The sequence below is a fragment of the Scyliorhinus torazame genome, chromosome 2 (genome assembly GCF_047496885.1).
Source record: "Scyliorhinus torazame isolate Kashiwa2021f chromosome 2, sScyTor2.1, whole genome shotgun sequence".
Lineage (NCBI taxonomy): Eukaryota > Metazoa > Chordata > Chondrichthyes > Carcharhiniformes > Scyliorhinidae > Scyliorhinus > Scyliorhinus torazame.
In genome coordinates, this window is record NC_092708.1 from 201,399,340 (window position 1) to 201,417,058 (window position 17,719).

The following is a 17,719-nucleotide window of genomic DNA, read 5'->3' on the forward strand; positions in this document are numbered from 1 at the left end:
TTGGTAAGAGTCAATGTGGACATGCCGAATTTCCTTAGTTTCCTAAGGAAGTATAGGCACTGTTGTGCTTTCTTGGTTGTAGCATCAACGTGGGTGGACCAGGACAGATTGTTGGTGATGTGCACACCTTGGAATTTGAAGCTGTCAACCATCTCCACCTCGGCCCCGTTGATGCAGACAGGGGTGTGTTCGATACTTTGCTTCCTGAAGTCAATGACCAACTCTTTAGTTTTACTGACATTGAGGGAGAGATTGTTGCCGTTACACCACTCCACTAGGTTCTCCATCTCCCTCCTGTACTCTTGACTCTTTGTTGTTCCGAGATCCGACCCACTACGGTCGTGTCATCTGCAAGCTTGTAGATGGAGTTGGAGCCAAATTTTGCCACAGACTCATGTGTGTATAGGGAGTATAGTAGGGGGCTAAGTACACAGCCTTACAGGGCCCCAGTATTGAGGACTATTGTGGAGGTGGTGTTGCTGTTCATCCTTACCTATTGTGGTCTATTGGTCAGGAACTCAAGGATCCAGTTGCAGAGGGAGGTGCCAAGTCCTAAGTTTTGGAGCTTTGATATGAGCTTGGCTGGGATTAAGATGTTGAAGGCGGAACTGTAGTCAATGAATAGGAGTCTAATAGAGGAGTCCTTGTTGTCGAGATGCTCCAAGGGTGAGTGTAGGGCCTAGGAGATGGCATCTGCTGTACCAGTATTACTAGGGGGCATAGGTTTAAGGTGAGAGGGGCAAGGTTTAGAGTAGATGTACGAGGCAAGTTTTTTACGCAGAGGGTAGTGGGTGCCTGGAACTCGCTACCGGAGGTGGTGGTGGAAGCAGGGACGATAGTGACATTTAAGGGGCATCTTGACAAATACATGAATAGGATGGGAATAGAGGGATACGGACCCAGGAAGTGTAGAAGGTTGTATTTAGTCGGGCAGCATGGTCGGCACGGGCTTGGAGGGCCGAAGGGTCTGTTCCTGTGCTGTACATTTCTTTGTTCTTTGTTCTAAGAGGCGTTTTATGCAAGATGGAGGCTTTTTCTGTCTCTAATTGGGGATGTGTTTGTTGCCAGCGGGTTTGGGGTGGGGGGGGGGGGGGGGGGGAAAGAGAGAAACTGAAACGTGATGGTATTTGGTTGTTGATTGTTTGTATTTTGATCATGTTTGGAATAAAATATCTTTTTTAAAAGGTTAATCTCTTGAACACTGCTACAAGAGCACCAGGAGAAAAATCATAGGGATATTTGAAAAAAGACATGGCATGTTTTCTAATATTCTTGAACAATTTACTCTTTACAAATAGACTGGAATGGGGGAAAAAAGGCTGCATAGCTGTACAAAGTAGCTGGAAGCCTCCAGAAACACATTTGACTCTAGATCAAATAGTTCGTCTCCCAAACTATTTCAAAAAACCTGCTTCTGTAATACTCCCAACAATAAGCACACAGTATCCAAATCTAATTTGTCAAGCAAAAAGCTCCAAACTGAATGGTGTACAAGCAGCATTTTGCAATGAGAAAATACTGTAACACTCAAATATTTCAGCTGTAAAATCAATGTTGAATTCCAAGTGTGGTGTCTTCCATTATTGTGAGGTGGGAGCATAAGAACATTGGTAATAAGTGCAGGAGATGCCAAATGGCCTCTCAAGCCTGCTCTGCCACTCAGAAGATTATGGCTGATCTTCCACTTCACTTTCCCACCATATCCCCATATCTCCGTTACAGTGGTCATTTCAGGATACTGTTGAACTTTTCCGCCCTTCTCTCTGAAAGGTGCCAAGTGTTGCTGGGGCACAGTTCCACCTTTACCAACTGTCCTCAGCTTTTTCACACAAGTGGGTGTCCTTCATGCATTGACATGCTGTAATAACAACTTTCATTTACACAGCACTTTAGCAGATTATCTCCAAGCGCTTCATAGATGCATCACCAGACAAAAATCATTTGAGGCCACATGAAATGATGTTGGGAAAGTTGACAAAAAGTTAACAGAGGTGCGGAGTTAGGGCAGAATTTCCAGAGCTTGGAGCCGAGGTAACTGAAGGACAGATACCAGTACCGAGGCGAAGGAAAGTAGAAATGATCAGGAGTCAAAATTGGAGGAATGCAGAGTTTGTGGAGGGTTCTCAGGTTGGAAGAGGTTACAGACATGGGAAATTGTCAAAGTCATGATTTATGGATATACTATAACTGAATCCAACTTGTCCTTTAGCAACACATGTACTTTGTATAGGTATTGTGAGGTGGTTAGAATGAGCACCTTGACTGATTTTCTCCACTCAACAATTTTAATGTTGCCAAATAAAATCCCAAAAGGAACACAGCAGGGATAGAAAGTATGGTTTTGTCTGAAGTAAAGTCTTCCATTTATACAGAGCCTTCACCACTGCAGAATGTCCCAGAGTGCTTTACAACTAATAGGGTAATGTAGGAAACGTGGCAAATTGCTGTAATGTAGGAAATGCGGCAAACAGTTTTGCGTTTATCAAGGTCCCACAAATAGCAACTCAAACAGATAATCTCTATTGAGTAAAGGTTGGCAGCCGAATATTGGCAAGACATCAGGGAGAACTCTCAATCTTCTTCAAACTAGAGCTGTAGAATCTTTGCACATGCCGGAGAGGGTAGCAACAACAAGTGATTTAAACAGGGCCATTAATGACGTAAAATGTCCCAAGGCATTTTACAGGACCATTATAAAATAAAATATGACACCAAGCCACATAAGGGGATATTAAGGGAAGGAGGGGGAGGGGTACAGCAAGCAGGGCGAGTGAGAACAGGATTGTGTACTTAAAAAAAAAAAAATTTAGAGTATCCAATTCCATGACAGTATCGGGAGGAGTGACCACCGCACAGTCCTTGTGGAGACAAAGTCCTGTCTTCACATTGAGAATAGCATCTATCGTGTTGTGTGGCACTACCATTGTGCGAAATAGGATAGATTCAGAACAGATCTAGCAAGTTAGGACTGAGCATCCATGAGGTGCTGTGGGCCATCAGCTGTAGCAGATCTGTACTCAGCCACAGTCTGCAACTTTATGGCCCGACATATCCCCCACTGTACCAATACCATCAAGCCAGGGGCTCAACCCTGGTTCAATGAAGAGTGCAGGAGGGCATGCCAGGAGCAAATCAGGCATACCGAAAAATGAGGTGTCAACCTGATGAAGCTACAACATAGGACTACTTGCATGGCAGCAACATATGCAGCAAATGATAGGCAGAAGTAAGCGATCCCACAACCAACAGATCAGATCTAAGCTCTGTAGCCCTGCCATAACAGCCATGAAAGGTGGTGGACAATTAAACAACTCAACTGGAGGAGGAGACACCACAAATTTCCCCATGCTCAATGATGGAGGAGCCCAGCACAACTGTGCAAAAGACGAGGCTGAAGCATTCACAATAATCTTCAGCCAGAAGTACCGAGTGGATGATTCATCTCGGTCTCCTCCAGAAGACCCCAGCATCACAGAAACCAGTATTCAGTCAATTTGATTCACTTCATGCGATATCAAGAAACGGCTGAACGCACTGGATACTGTAAAGGCCATGGGCCCTGACAATATTCTGGCAATAGTACTGAAGTTTTGTGCTCTAGAGCTTGCCGCACCCATAGCCAAGCTGTTCCAGTACAGTTACAACACTGGCATCTACCTGGTAATGCAGAAAACTGCCCAGGTATGTCCTGTGTACAAAAAGCAGGAAACCTCTAACCTGACCAATTGCCATCCTATCAGTCGACTGTCAATCATCAGTAAAGTGGTGGAAAGGTTCAAGTGGCACTTACTTAGAAATAATCTGCTTACGGACGCTCAATTTGAGTTCTGCCATCGCTCAGCTCATTACAGCCTTGGTTCAAACGTGGGCAAAAGAGCTGATCTTGAGATGAGGTGAATGACCACCCTTGACATCAAGGCGGCATTTGATCGTGTATGGCATCAAGGAGCCCCAGCAAAACTATAGTCAATGGGAATCAGGGGGAAAACTCTCCAATGATTGGAGTCATACCTAGCATAAAGGAAGGTGGCTGTGGTTGTCGAAGATCAGTTATCACAGTCCCGGGAAATAACTGCAGGAGTTCCTCAGGATAGTGTCCCAGACCCAACCATCTTCAGCTGCTTTCTTCAATGACTTTCTTTCCAATGTAAGGTCAGATGTAGGGACGCTCACTTATGATTACACGATGTTCAGCACCATTCACAACTCCTCAGACACTGAAGCAGTCCATATGCAAATGCAGCAAGACCTGGAAAATATCCAGGTTCACTCCCTCCACCACCAGTAGCAGTAATGTGTATCATCTAAAAGTTGCACTGCAGGAACTCACCAAGGCTCTTTAGGTAGCATAGACCATATAGTACAGAAGGAGGCCATTCGGCCCATCGAATCTGCACCGACCCACTTAAGCCCTCACTTCCACCCTATCCCCGTAACCCAATAACCCCTCCTAACCTTTTTTGGTCACTAAGGGCAATTCATGATGGCCAATCCACCTAATGTGCACATCATTGGACTGTGGGAGGAAACCGGAGTACCCGGAGAAAACCCACACAGACACAGGGAGAATGTGCAGGCTCTGCACAGACAGTGACCCAGCAGGGAATCGAACCTGGGACCCTGGCGCTGTGAAACCACAGTGCTACCATGCTGCCCGAAGTAGCACCTTTCAAAACCACAATACTATCATCTAGAAGAACAAGGGCAGCAGATACATGGGAAAACCCCCTCTTGGGAGTTCCCCTCCAAGAAACTCACCATCCTGACTTGGAAATATATCGCCGTTCCTTCACTGTTGCTGGATCAAAATCCTCGAACTCCCTCTCCAATAGCACAGTGGGTGTACCTACACCACATGGACTGCAGTGGTTCAAAAAGACAGCTCACCACCACATTCTCAAGTGCAATTAGGGATGGGCAACAAATGCTGGCCAGGCAAAGCCCATATCCCGTAAAAAATGAATTTAAAAAAAAAGATTATCACCATGAAAATTGGATATTGGTGAATGAATTTTGTGTTTTTATGGAATGACTCTTTTAATGTAAATGCTGATCTATTTTTAAAATAAACAGGTTAAGCCTGATGAAAATTAACAGTGGCAAAAATATTAAGAATTCATATGCTAATATCCTGCAGTGTGATTTCACAGCATCCATGATTTAATACCTCACAATATGTCTGGTTCAGCTAACTTAAGACCGTCACATTTTAAGTGAGTTTTGCAGAATTCTACTGAAATCTGTTTCTTTAAAATCCAAATGCAAACACCAAGGTGAAGGGACAGCGGGACGCAAGCAGCAACAGCAGCGAGGGTAAGGCGCATGAGCGGCGGACGCGCAGGCAGATGGCCCCACAAGACGAGACGGAGGTTCAGGCAAGCCTGAAAGGGAAAACGACGGCGGACCGAGCAGCGGAGCGTGAGCAGGACGCTGCAACCAGCATAAAGGAGGCGCTCTGGTTGGAGCTCCAAGCAATTATGAAGGAGATGACGCACAAAATGCAGCAGACCATCGAAGACCTGGAAAGGGAAGTGAAGGAGCAGAAAAAAATGCTGGCGTTGGAGAGTGCCGCCTCGGACCAGAGCGACAGGGTGATAACCCTACAAGCCGAGGTCAAAAGGTTAGTAACGGCCCAGGGGAGCCTAAGAGGGAACGTGGAGGACCAGGTAAATAGGTCCAGACAGCAGAACATTAAAATAGTGGGTCTGTCAGAGGGGATAGAGGGCAGAGACCCAACAGACTACATCACCCAAACGATGGGCAAGCTAGTGGGAAAGGAGGTATTCCCAAACCCACCGGAAATAGATAGGGCGCACAGGTCGCTCCGACCCAAGTCCAAAGCCAGGGTCCAGCCAAGAGCAATTATTGCGAAGCTGCACCGGTTCCAAGACCGGGAGAGAATCCTAAAGTGGGCCCGGCAAACGAAACAGAGCACGTTGGAAGGGAAGACCATAAGGGTGCATCAGGACACTGGGGCGGACCTGGCCAAAAAAAGGGCTGAATTCAACAAGGCAAAATCAGCATTGCACAAAAGCAAGGTAAAATTTGGGATGTTATTCCCGGCCAAACTCTGGGTAACATTTGAGGGGAAAGAGCTGTATTTTAACAACCCAGCGGCGGCTGATGAGTTCGTTAGAGCGAACAAACTGGGGGAGGAGCACCGCAACCGCAATGAAAGACATGGGGATGGAAAAGGAAGGGAAAACCAGAACAAAGAGCGGAGGACAGACCGCAAACAAGGACAATGGACTCATGAACTGTGCACATGCGTGGGACTGTGCTGTCTTGTCTCAGAGCTTGTCTCCTCTCTCAATGCGGGGGGGAAGCAAGGCAAATGAGGGTGAGGAAAGCAAACAGGAGGGCGAGACAAGGGCCCACTCTTGTTCGCGATCGAACCCCTGGCGATAGCCCTGCGGGACGCAAAAAGCTGGAAGGGAATCCGGAGAGGAGACAGAGAGCACAGAGTCTCACTCTATGCAGATAACCTGCACCCTCTATGTCTCGAAGCCACAGGAGGGACTGAAGGAATACTGCAAATACTGAAACAAACCTTCTCGGGCTACAAACTTAACCTGGGCAAAAGCGAGACATTCCCAGTGAACCCAAAAGGGGGAGGGACAGAGCTGAAAGGGCTCCCGTTCAAAACGGCCCAAAACAGATTCCATTACCTGGGGATCCAAATAGCCAGGGACGGGACACAGATCCACAAGTGGAACCTGACCAGCCTGATGGAGGAAGTAAGAAAAGACCTTCAATGGTGGGGCTCACTCCCACTTTCCCTGGCGGGAAGAGTGCAGACGATCAAGATGAATGTACTGCCAAGGTTTCTCTTCCTGTTTAGATCCATCCCGATCTTCATCCCCAAGGCCTTTTTCCAAAACATAGAGAGGCCAATCATGGCATTTGTGTGGGGGGGGGGGTAAGAATCCAAGAATTCCCAAGCCAACACTGCAAAGAGGGAAAGTCAGAGGGGGCCTGGCTCTACCAAACCTACAATACTACCACTGGGCAGCAACGGCAGAAAAAGTGAGGCGATGGGTACAAGACCCCGACACACATTGGGTACAAATGGAGGCATCCTGTAAAGGAACAACCCTCCAGGCCCTGGCTACAGCAGCATTCCCATCCTCCTCAACAAGGTACACAACAAGCCCAGCGGTAGCGGCCACGCTGGGAACGTGGACCCAGTTGAGACAGCACTTCAGGATAACCAAAATGTCCCTTATGGCCCCATCTGCGGCAATCACAGATTCCCCCCAGCCATGCTAGATACCACCTTCAAAAGATGGAGGCTGGACGGGGGCACACTGATGGTTGGGGACTTCCACGTAGGGCGCAGACTGGCGACACTGGACGAACTAACGAGGAAGTGGAAACTAGCAAGAGGACAGGAATTGAGACACCTCCAAATAAAGCACTTCTTCCGCAAAGAGACAGTAGGGCACCCCGGGGCCCCAGAAAGCAGACTACAAGAGGACCTGATAGGCACAAGCAGCGAGAAGGGTGGGCTATGTGGGAAAATATACGGACAGCTACTGGACAGAGCTCAAACACCACTGGACAGGACCAGATAAAAATGAGAGGACGAACTGGGGACAGAGGTAGGATGGGGACTCTGGAACGAAGCACTGAGCAGGGTGGGCTCCACCTCCTCCTGCACAAGGCTAAGCCTAATGCGGCTCAAAGTAGTGCACAGAGCACACCTGACCAGAACCAGAATGAGCAGGTTCTTCCCGGAGGTGGAGGACAAATGTGAGCGGTGCCAGAGGGACCCGGCCAACCACACCCACATGTTTTGGGCTTGCCCCAAGCTTGCTGGGTTTTGGACAGTCTTCTCCGAGGCAATGTCCCAAGTTGTGGGGGTGAGGGTGAAGCCCAACACTGGCAATCTAAGGGGTATCGGAGCAGCCAGAGCTACACATGGGGAAGGGGCCAACGCCCTTGCTTTCGCTTCCCTAATCGCACGCCGGAGAATCCTGCTCGGCTGGCAATCGGCAGGACCACCCAAAGGTGCAGGCTGGCTCGTTGACCTCTCGGAATTTCTCCACCTGGAGAAGATTAGTACGCCATCCGAGGGCCAGAGGAAGGCTTCCTGGATACTTGGGGGCTGTTCGTCGGCCTGTTGCAAAACCTGTTCGAGGCCAGCAACGAGGAGTAAGCCAAGAGACAAAAAGAGCGATGACAAAAAAAAGTGAAGACAAGCATCCAGCAGAGGGCAGTAGAGCGGAGCTGCTGATTGGCTGTTGCCGGGGAAATTTGCATACGTCCGTGTGCTCACCCTAACTTGAAGGTGTACCTCAGCAAGAGACCCTAGCTGTTCAAGTGAAGACAAGCATCCAGCAGAGAGTAGTAGAGCGGAGCTGCTGATTGGCTGTTGCCAGGGAAATTTGCATACGTCCGTGTGCTCACCCTAACTTGAAGGTGGTTTGTGGAAGAGCTGTTATCAAGTGACACTTAAACCCAAAACACTTGTTCAGTGTTTCCCTCCCTACCCCCTCCTCTAACCAAAAAAAAAAAAACAACCGCTGTAAAGATCAAGAGGAAGGCTCGAGGGCAGGTAAAAGTAGAAACAAGTTGAACCGTGACGTCACAGCCTGCAGGTAAGGGACTGGCTGGTGACTGATAAGTAGTTTTTCTGTTATTTTCCCTCAGGTGTTATCGTGCGGGGCGCAGGGGTTGCTGAGTGAGTGCTTGCTGAGAAGGGGAGTGAATAACAGGCAAGCTCTTTCTTTCTTTTTCTTTTTTTATCCAGAGGGGATGGCAGGGAAGGGAGTGCAATGTTCCTCCTGCAGAATGTTTGAGGTGAGGGATGCCGTCAATGTCCCTGCTGATTTCATCTGTGGAAAGTGCACCCATCTCCAGCTCCTCAGAAACCGTGTTAGGGAACTGGAGCTGGATGAACTTTGGATCATTCGGGAGGCAGAGGTGGTCATAGATAGAAGCTTCAGGGATGTAGTTACTCCGAAGAATAAAGATAGATGGGTGACGGTGAGAGGGGCTGGGAGGAGCAGTCAGTACAGGGATCCCCTGCGGTCGTTCCCCTTAGGAACAAGTCTACCGCTTTGGATACTGTTGGGGGGGGGGGGGGGAGGGGGGGGGAGAGAGACTTACCAGGGGTAAGCCATGGGGTACAGGTCTCTGGCACAGAGTCTGTCCCTGTTGCTCAGAAGGGAAGGGGGGGGGGGGGAGAGGAGTAGAGCGTTAGTCATTGGAGACTCCATAGTTAGGGGGATAGATAGGAGATTCTGTGGGAACGAGAGAGACTCGCGGTTGGTGAGTTGCCTCCCAGGTGCCAGGGTGCGTGAAGTCTCGGATCGTGTTTTTGGGATCCTTAAGGGGGAGGGGGAGCAGCCCCAAGTTGTGGTCCACATAGGTACCAACGACATAGGTAGGAAAAGGGATAGGGATGTCAGGCAGGAATTCAGGGAGCTAGGGTGGAAACTTAGATCGAGGACAAACAAGAGTTATTACCTCTGGGTTGTTACCCGTGCCACATGATAGCGAGACGAGGAATAGGGAGAGAGAGGAGTTGAACACGTGGCTACAGGGATGGTGCAGGAGGGAGGGTTTCAGATTTCTGGATAATTGGGGCTCATTCTGGGGTCGGTGGGACCTCTACAAACGGTATGGTCTACACCTGGACCAGAGGGGTACCAATATCTTGGGGGGGAAATTTGCTAATGCTCTTCGGGAGGATTTAAACTAGTTCAGCAGGGGCTTGGGAACTTGAATTGTAGCTCCAGTATGCAGGAGGTTGAGAGTAGTGAGGTCATGAGTAAGGTTTCAAAGTTGCAGGCAGGAAGGTGGTTTAAAGTGTGTCTTCTTCAATGCCAGGAGCATCCGGAATAAGGTGGGTGAACTTGCGGCATGGGTTGGTACCTGGGACTTCGATGTTGTGGTCATTTCGGAGACATGGATAGAGCAGGGACAGGAATTGTTGTTGCAGGTGCCGGGGTTTAGATATTTCAGTAAGCTCAGGGAAGGTGGTAAAAGAGGGGGAGGGGTTGCATTGTTAGTCAAGGACAGTATTACGGTGGCAGAAGGACGTTTGATGAGGACTCATCTACTGAGGTAGTATGGGCTGAGGTTAGAAACAGGAAAGGAGAGGTCACCCTGTTAGAGGTTTTCTATAGGCCTCCGAAAAGTTCCAGAGATGTCGAGGAAAGGATTGCAAAGATGATTCTGGATAGGAGCGAAAGCAACAGGGTAGTTGTTATGGGGGACTTTAACTTTCCAAATATTGACTGGAAACGCTATAGTTCGAGTACTTTAGATGGGTCTGTTTTTATCCAATGTGTGCAGGAGGGTTTCCTGACACAGTATGTAGATAGGCCAACGAGAGGCGAGGCCATATTGGATTTGGTACTGGGTAATGAACCAGGCAGGTGTTAGATTTCGAGGTAGGTGAGCACTTTGGTGATAGTGACCACAATTCGATTACGTTTACTTTAGTTTTTAAAAAATATATATTTTATTCAAGATTTTTGGCCAAACATAACAGTACGTAGTGTTTCTTTTACACAACAATAAAGCAATATAAATAACAGTGGCCAGTTTTAAACAAGTAAATAAATAATATATAAACAAAAACAAAACTGAATGGCAACTGCCTTGTCCAAAATAAATACTCTCCAAAAATACAATCCAACAATCCAATATACAATTACCTATAACAACTACCTATACATATTATACATATACAATAACATCTCTGAGAGTCCGTTCGATTCCTCCCCCCACCCCCCTCCCCCCTGGGTTGCTGCTGTTGTCTACTTCTTTTCCATTCCCTCGATCTTTCTGTGAGGTAATCGACGAACGGTTGCCACTGCCTGGTGAACCCCTGAGCCGAACCCCTTAACACAAACTTAATCCGTTCTAACTTTATAAACCCTGCCATGTCGTTTATCCAGGTCTCCACACCCGGGGGTTTGGCTTCCTTCCACATTAACAATATCCTGCGCACGTTTACTTTAGTGATGGAAAGGGATAGGTATATACCGCAGGGCAAGAGTTATATCTGGGAGAAAGGCAATTATGATGCGATGAGGCAAGACTTAGGATACATCGATGGAGAGGAAAACTGCAGGGGATGGGCACAATGGAAATGTGGAGCTTGTTCAAGGAACAGCTACTGCGTGTCCTTGATAAGTATGTACATGTCAGGCAGGGAGGAAGTGGTCGAGCAAGGGAACCGTGCTTTACTAAAGCAGTCGAAACACTTGTCAAGAGGAAGAAGGAGACTTGCGTAAAGATGAGACATGAAGGTTCAGTTAGGGTGCTCGAGAGTTACAAGTTAGCTAGGAAGGACCTAAAGAGAGAGCTAAGAAGAGCCAGGAGGGGACATGAGAAGTCTTTGGCAGGTAGGATCAAGGATAACCCTAAAGCTTTCTATAGATATGTAGGAATAAACGAATAACTAGGGTAAGAGTAGGGCCAGTCAAGGACAGTAGTGGGAAGTTGTGCTTGGAGTCCGAGGAGATAGGAGAGGTGCTAAATGAATATTTTTTGTCAGTATTCACACAGGAAAAAGACAATGTTGTCGAGGAGAATACTGAGATTCAGGCTACTAGACTAGAAGGGCTTGAGGTTCATAAGGAGGAGGTGTTAGCAATTCTGGAAAGTGTGAAAATAGATAGGTCCCCTGGGCCAGATGGGATTTATCCTAGGATTCTCTGGGAAGCTAGGGAGGAGATTGCTGAACCTTTGGTTTTGATCTTTAAGTCATCTTTGTCTACAGGAATAGTGCCAGAAGACTGGAGGATAGCAAATGTTGTCCCCTTGTTCAAGAAGGGGAGTAGAGACAACCCCGGTAACTATCGACCAGTGAGCCTTACTTCTGTTGTGGGCAAAGTCTTGAAAAGGTTTATAAGAGATAGGATGTATAATCATCTGGAAAGGAATAATTTGATTCGAGATAGTCAACACGGTTTTGTGAAGGGTAGGTCGTGCCTCACAAACCTTATTGAGTTCTTTGAGAAGGTGACCAAACAGGTGGATGAGGGTAAAGCAGTTGTTGTGGTGTATATGGATTTCAATAAAGCGTTTGATAAGGTTCCCCACGGTAGGCTACTGCAGAAAATACAGAGGCATGGGATTCAGGGTGATTTAGCAGTTTGGATCAGAAATTGGTTAGCTGGAAGAAGACAAAGGGTGGAGGTTGATGGGAAATGTTTAGACTGGAGTCCAGTTACTAGTGGTGTACCACAAGGATCTGTTTTGGGGCCACTGCTGTTTGTCATTTTTATAAATGACCTGGAGGAGGGCTTAGAAGGATGGGTGAGTAAATTTGCAGATGACACTAAAGTCGGTGGAGTTGTGGACAGTGCGGAAGGATGTTACAAGTTACAGAGGGACATAGATAAGCTGCAGCGCTGGGCTGAGATGTGGCAAATGGAGTTTAATGCAGAAAAGTGTGAGGTGATACATTTTGGAAGGAATAACAGGAAGACAGAGTACTGGGTTAATGGTAAGATTCTTGGCAGTGTGGATGAGCAGAGAGATCTCAGTGTCCATGTACATAGATCCCTGAAAGTTGCCACCCAGGTTGAGAGGGTTGTTAAGAAGGCGTACGGTGTGTTAGCTTTTATTGGTAGAAGGATTGAGTTTCGGAGCCATGAGGTCATATTGCAGCTGTACAAAACTCGGGTGCGGCCGCATTTGGAGTATTGCGTGCAATTCTGGTCGCCGCATTATAAGAAGGATGTGGAAGAATTGGAAAGGGTGCAGAGGAGATTTACCAGAATGTTGCCTGGTATGGAAGGAAGATCTTATGAGGAAAGGCTGGGGGACTTGAGGCTGTTTTCGTTAGAGAGAAGAAGGTTAAGAGGTGACTTAATTGGGGCATACAAGATGATCAGAGGATTGGGTAGGGTGGACAGTGAGAGCCTTTTTCCTCGGGTGGTGATGTCTAGCACGAGGGGACATAGCTTTAAATTGAGGGGAGATAGATATAAGACAGATGTCAGAGGTAGGTTCTTTACTCAGAGAGTAGTAAGGGTGTGGAATGCCCTGCCTGCAACAGTAGTGGACTCGCCAACACGAAGGGCATTCAAATGGTCATTGGATAGATATATGGGCGATAAGGGAATAGTGTAGATGGGCTTTAGAGTGGATTCACAGGTCGGCGCAACATCGGGGGCCGAAGGGCCTGTACTGCGCTGTAATGTTCTATGAACCAAAGGACTGCGCAATCCGGGGGGCGGGGGGGGGGTATCACAGACCAATCCAGAGGGCAGCAAAACATACGTACAGTTAGTCAAATGAAGGACAAAACAAACCTCTCTTTAAAATAAAGCAAATTAGCACGAGCAAGAAAATTGTAATGTATATAAGCAACAACTGTTTTTAAATGTGAGAAAAGCCAATAAAAAGATTTTTTTTTAAAAATCCAAATGCATATGTTGAACACAAGATGGCATCAAAAGTCCTTTTGTCAGTACACCTGATAATGTCCAGCACAGTGCCCAGCCATTAAGTATTTCAAATACCCTCCTACTCATTCAGAACCTTTTTTTGCAAAGGCCTCCGGATGATACGAGATGTAGACGCAAGAAGATACCACGGATATCAGGGGATCATCAATGAACGGACACACCACAACTTCCAATTAATCACTCAAATGAGGTGATAGTATGAGCCAGAAGAGACAGCATGTGAAGCAGTCTGTTCATGTAACAGTGTGCGCCCTGGATAAAGAAATATTTATATTTTTTAAAATTTAGAGTACCCAATTCATTTTTTTCCAATTAAGGGGCAATTTGGTGTGGCCAATCCACCTACCCTGCACATCCTTGGGTTGTGGGGTGAAACCCACGCAGACACAGGGAGAATGTGCAAACTCCACCCAGACAGTGACCCGGGGCCGGGATCGAACCCGGGTCCTCAGTGCCCTAGGCAGCAGTGCTAACCACTGCACCACCTTGCTGTCCATTTCAAAGTGATTTTCTTGTTGGTCCTACATATCCTGGACCGATTCTGAAAATTCATTGCTTTTATGGAATCAGCTGTTTTGCATTTCCCAGTCTTTGAAGATTACAATATGTATTTTGAATGGTTTTGCCTTTGCTTCACATTCACTGGTCTCCATATAAAGGCATCCTGCCACCACACCACTGCTGTCAGGAGGCCTGTAGATCGCTCTTACCGAAGTCTGGCATCTTTTGCTGCTTCTAACTCAATTTCTTTAAACAGTACGTCTATAAAGCAGATGCTGGAAATCTGAATCACCATTGTTTTTTTTCTCTATAAATTTAGAGTACCCAAATCATTTTTTCCAATTAAGGGACAATTTAACATGTTCAATCCACCTACTCTGCACATCTTTCCGTTGTGGGGGTCAAACCCATGCAAACACGGGGAGAATGTGCAAACTCCACACGGACAGTGACCCAGAGCCGGAATTGAACCTGGGACCTCGGCGCCATGAGGCAGCAGTGCTAACCACTGCCCTCTGGATAAAGAAATATAATTAAATTCAAAAATTACAATAGAAAATGCTGCAAAAACACTGCAGCTAGCTGTGAAGGGATAGGTTAAAGTTTGGTAGCTTTCACAAGGGAATGAAATGTAATTGACAAATGCTGTAGTTAAAAGAACAGAACTCAGAAGTACAACAAAAATATTGATGGCTGCGATGGTGAAGCAGAAGGACAGCTTGTCTAAAGGAAGTGCACTTACGTGGTTTATGTGGTTACTCTTCCTCTTCTCTCTCACTGTTTAAAGAAAAAGGAAACAAATTTTAAATCATCAAACTAAAGCAAATGGTTGATCATTTGGAGTCTAATGTAGACCTTTATCATTGATCCCTCAGCCCTCTCCTGATTACCGGGAGTGGGTCAAAGATCCAGATAGAAAACGCCCATCTTGTGCAACCTACCTGGTGCCAGCAATCACTTGGAGCAATGCACTGGATGGAAGATCATCACCTACACTTACATGACATTTTGTGTGGAGAAGTTATCCTGTGGTTTCCTGAGAGCATTAGACTTCCCTTATTTAGGCAAGAAATTCAGAGTTCCCCCACTTCATAAGAAAAGTCCAACTCTCAATATCACAGAATTAGAAAAGCTTCACGTCATTTCACTAAAATCCCACTAAAGCAATATATAATTTACATTTTATACCTATGCCTGCATCGCAGTGCCAACACAAGAGGAATATGATGAGAAAAAAGTCCTTTCATTGTGCTCAGATACAAAAAGATGAGCTGAATAACTGATTCAAACAACAGATTTCATTCTTTATTGCCTTTAACATGAAGAAAAACATCCCAAGGGACCTCACAAATGGAAGCCAAGGAAAGGCTTCCACCAGACCATGGTGGAAGAGATTAGAATGGGATGACCAAAGCCTGTCCAGAAGGATAATTTTTGAGAAGACCTTTGAAGGAGCAGCTGGTCATGCAGAAGTCGTTCGGGGGCGAGTGAAACAAATGTCACCAATGTTACCACTTGTGAGTTAGAGAACAAATATCAGAATCAGAGCACCGAAAGATGCCATGAAAGGTGATAGAAGTCTCTGAAAATGTTGTAGAGATAGGGTGCTGCAAGGAAATGAGAAATTTGTTAAGAACAAGTTCAAATTTAATATGTTGTGGGATAGCAGCCAGTGTAGGTCAATAATGGACGAATTGTAGAACAGGATTTTGTATTTTGGACAAATAAGAGTTTGTGAAGAACAGGAGAGCATTAGAGTATTACGCCTAGAGGTGACAAAGAATGGATAAGGCTTTCAGTGGCAGAGGGGCAGCAATGTTGTACAGGTGTTATAGATAGCGTAGCTGATGGGTTTAAAATTCAGCTCAGCATCAACTAGAATGACAAAGATTTAACACAGTTTGTTTCAATCTGAGTGAGCTGCTAGGAAGGGGATTCACCAATGCTTGGAGAAGGATGCGGTGGGTTCCCCCCAGGGCTCTGTGTTGGGATTGCACTTTTCTTTCTTTAAATATAAATGAATTGGGTATGGCCCCCTTCCATGCTGCAAGATTCTATGGTTCCAAGGGAATGGTGTTTTAGGCTGCCACTTTTCATCTTTGGCTGTCCCTACAGCATGCGTAGAGTGACAGCAGACAGAGAGAGTCTACTCCCCCAGTCAGACCATTGGCTACAATTTGAAAAATCGTGACTGAAAGAATTTAAAGGGGAGAGGGATAGGCTGAAGGTGGGGCATGTGAGGGGTAACAAAAGTATTGTCCCCCCAATGTGGAGTGCACAAAGATTTGTCATTATACTTGTGTTTATTTCGCTGAGCAGTTTAAGACTCAAACTATCACCTATCATTGTAAACATTATGTGCCTTCATTCGAATTAATAGCCTCATGCATCACATTAATGGTGGGCAGTACTATCAAAGGCATTGTTTAAATTGTAGGCTTTGAACTTATACATTTTAAATAAAGCTTGGGTAATAAAGAGATTAAAACATTAAATATAACTGCCTGTAGGGATGCGAAGGGATTACGCAATAGGTCTGGGATCTCTGCCTTAGACTAACCTGCTTCAAAGAAGTAAAGGGGTTTAAAAAACCCTGAATTTGATTGAGTTACTGAAATATCAATGTTAAGAATTTCTTTACCTTCAGAGTTGTTGGTCACCATGACCCCCAGGTTGCTGATATATTGGAACCTGCGGTCCTGGTCATATCCTTATGGATGACAGACAGCTCTAAAAGGTAGATAAGCAAAAACAACCTTCTCATTATATCTCAGCAATTAACAGGGAACAAAGAGGATAACCCCTTCTGCCACCTTTGCCAAGTAATTTTGGGAAGTGCAGTACTTAAAAAGAAAAACGTTGCTTGGGACAGGATGATGGAAAAGAGATGCAACTGTAACCTACTGAGCTAAAGGCAACATATCTGCCCATGAATGTTAGAAACATTAATGGAACATAGCAATCTAAAATGCAGTATTTCTTTGTTGCTGATAAGTTTGGCGAATAAATATTGTGGATAGTAACATTTCTGTGGGGGAAAAAATAGATATCAAAGCAAAGCTGCAACACTACATGAGATTCTTTTGTGGAAATAGGATTATTACCCCCACAGTGGAGGTTTCAGCATTATTGTAATGAATGGCAAGCATGAAACACCCTGCATTTTTAAACAGGCAGAACATTACTCTGGTAGATAATGGACAATAATAACAGATATCATGATATTAATCTGGCTTGTATCTACTCACCGTCAGGCTGTGACTTGCTCAGGAAGATGGTGCTGGCTCTTGGGTGGTCAGATGGGTTGGATTCACAGTTCATATCTAGGAAAGGAGACAGACAGAAAATTAAAAAAAATAAAGAGTGCATCAGAGGCTGCAACTGAGACCAAAGAGGTTTTGCAAAATGACAGGTTTCGAGAATATGTGGGGAAGGCCAAAACTAAGGGCCATTGAAATAATATAATGCAGCAAATCCAATATGGAATTCAGGCAGAACCTTTTCACCCATTAGAAAGTGCTGAGAAAGAGTGGCATGGTGGCGCAGTGGTTATCACTGTTGCCTCACTGAGCTGAGGATCCGGGTTCGATCCCGGCCCCAGGTCACTGTCCGTGTGGTGTTTATTCTCTCCTTGTCTGCGTAGTTCTCACCCCCACAACCCAAAGTTCTGCAGGTTTAATTACCCCTTAATTGGGAAAAAAAAAAATTGGGTACACCAAATTTATTTAAAGAAAAGAAAGTGCTGAGAATATGGAACTTGCTACCACATCGAGCAATTGAGGCAA

General features: G+C 45.9%; 1 protein-coding gene across 6 annotated transcripts in view; it reads right to left on the reverse strand.

The window, feature by feature from the left end:
• ccnyl1 (cyclin Y-like 1) overlaps positions 1-17,719 on the reverse strand; it is a 212,162-nt gene that overhangs the window by 78,240 nt on the left and 116,203 nt on the right. For 5 of the 6 annotated variants that reach the window (XR_011936124.1, XM_072482703.1, XM_072482687.1 and 2 more), the window contains exons 2-3: positions 17,183-17,257; positions 14,677-14,711 (exon numbers count right to left, since the gene is read on the reverse strand). Coding sequence is in view for 5 of the 6 variants with exons in the window: in XM_072482678.1 (XP_072338779.1) it covers positions 14,677-14,711; positions 17,183-17,257 (110 nt within the window). In the remaining variant the exon portion in view is untranslated. Of the gene's footprint in view, positions 1-14,676; positions 14,712-16,575; positions 16,665-17,182; positions 17,258-17,719 lie in introns of those variants that run through there. The other variant, XM_072482713.1, reaches the window with a different exon arrangement.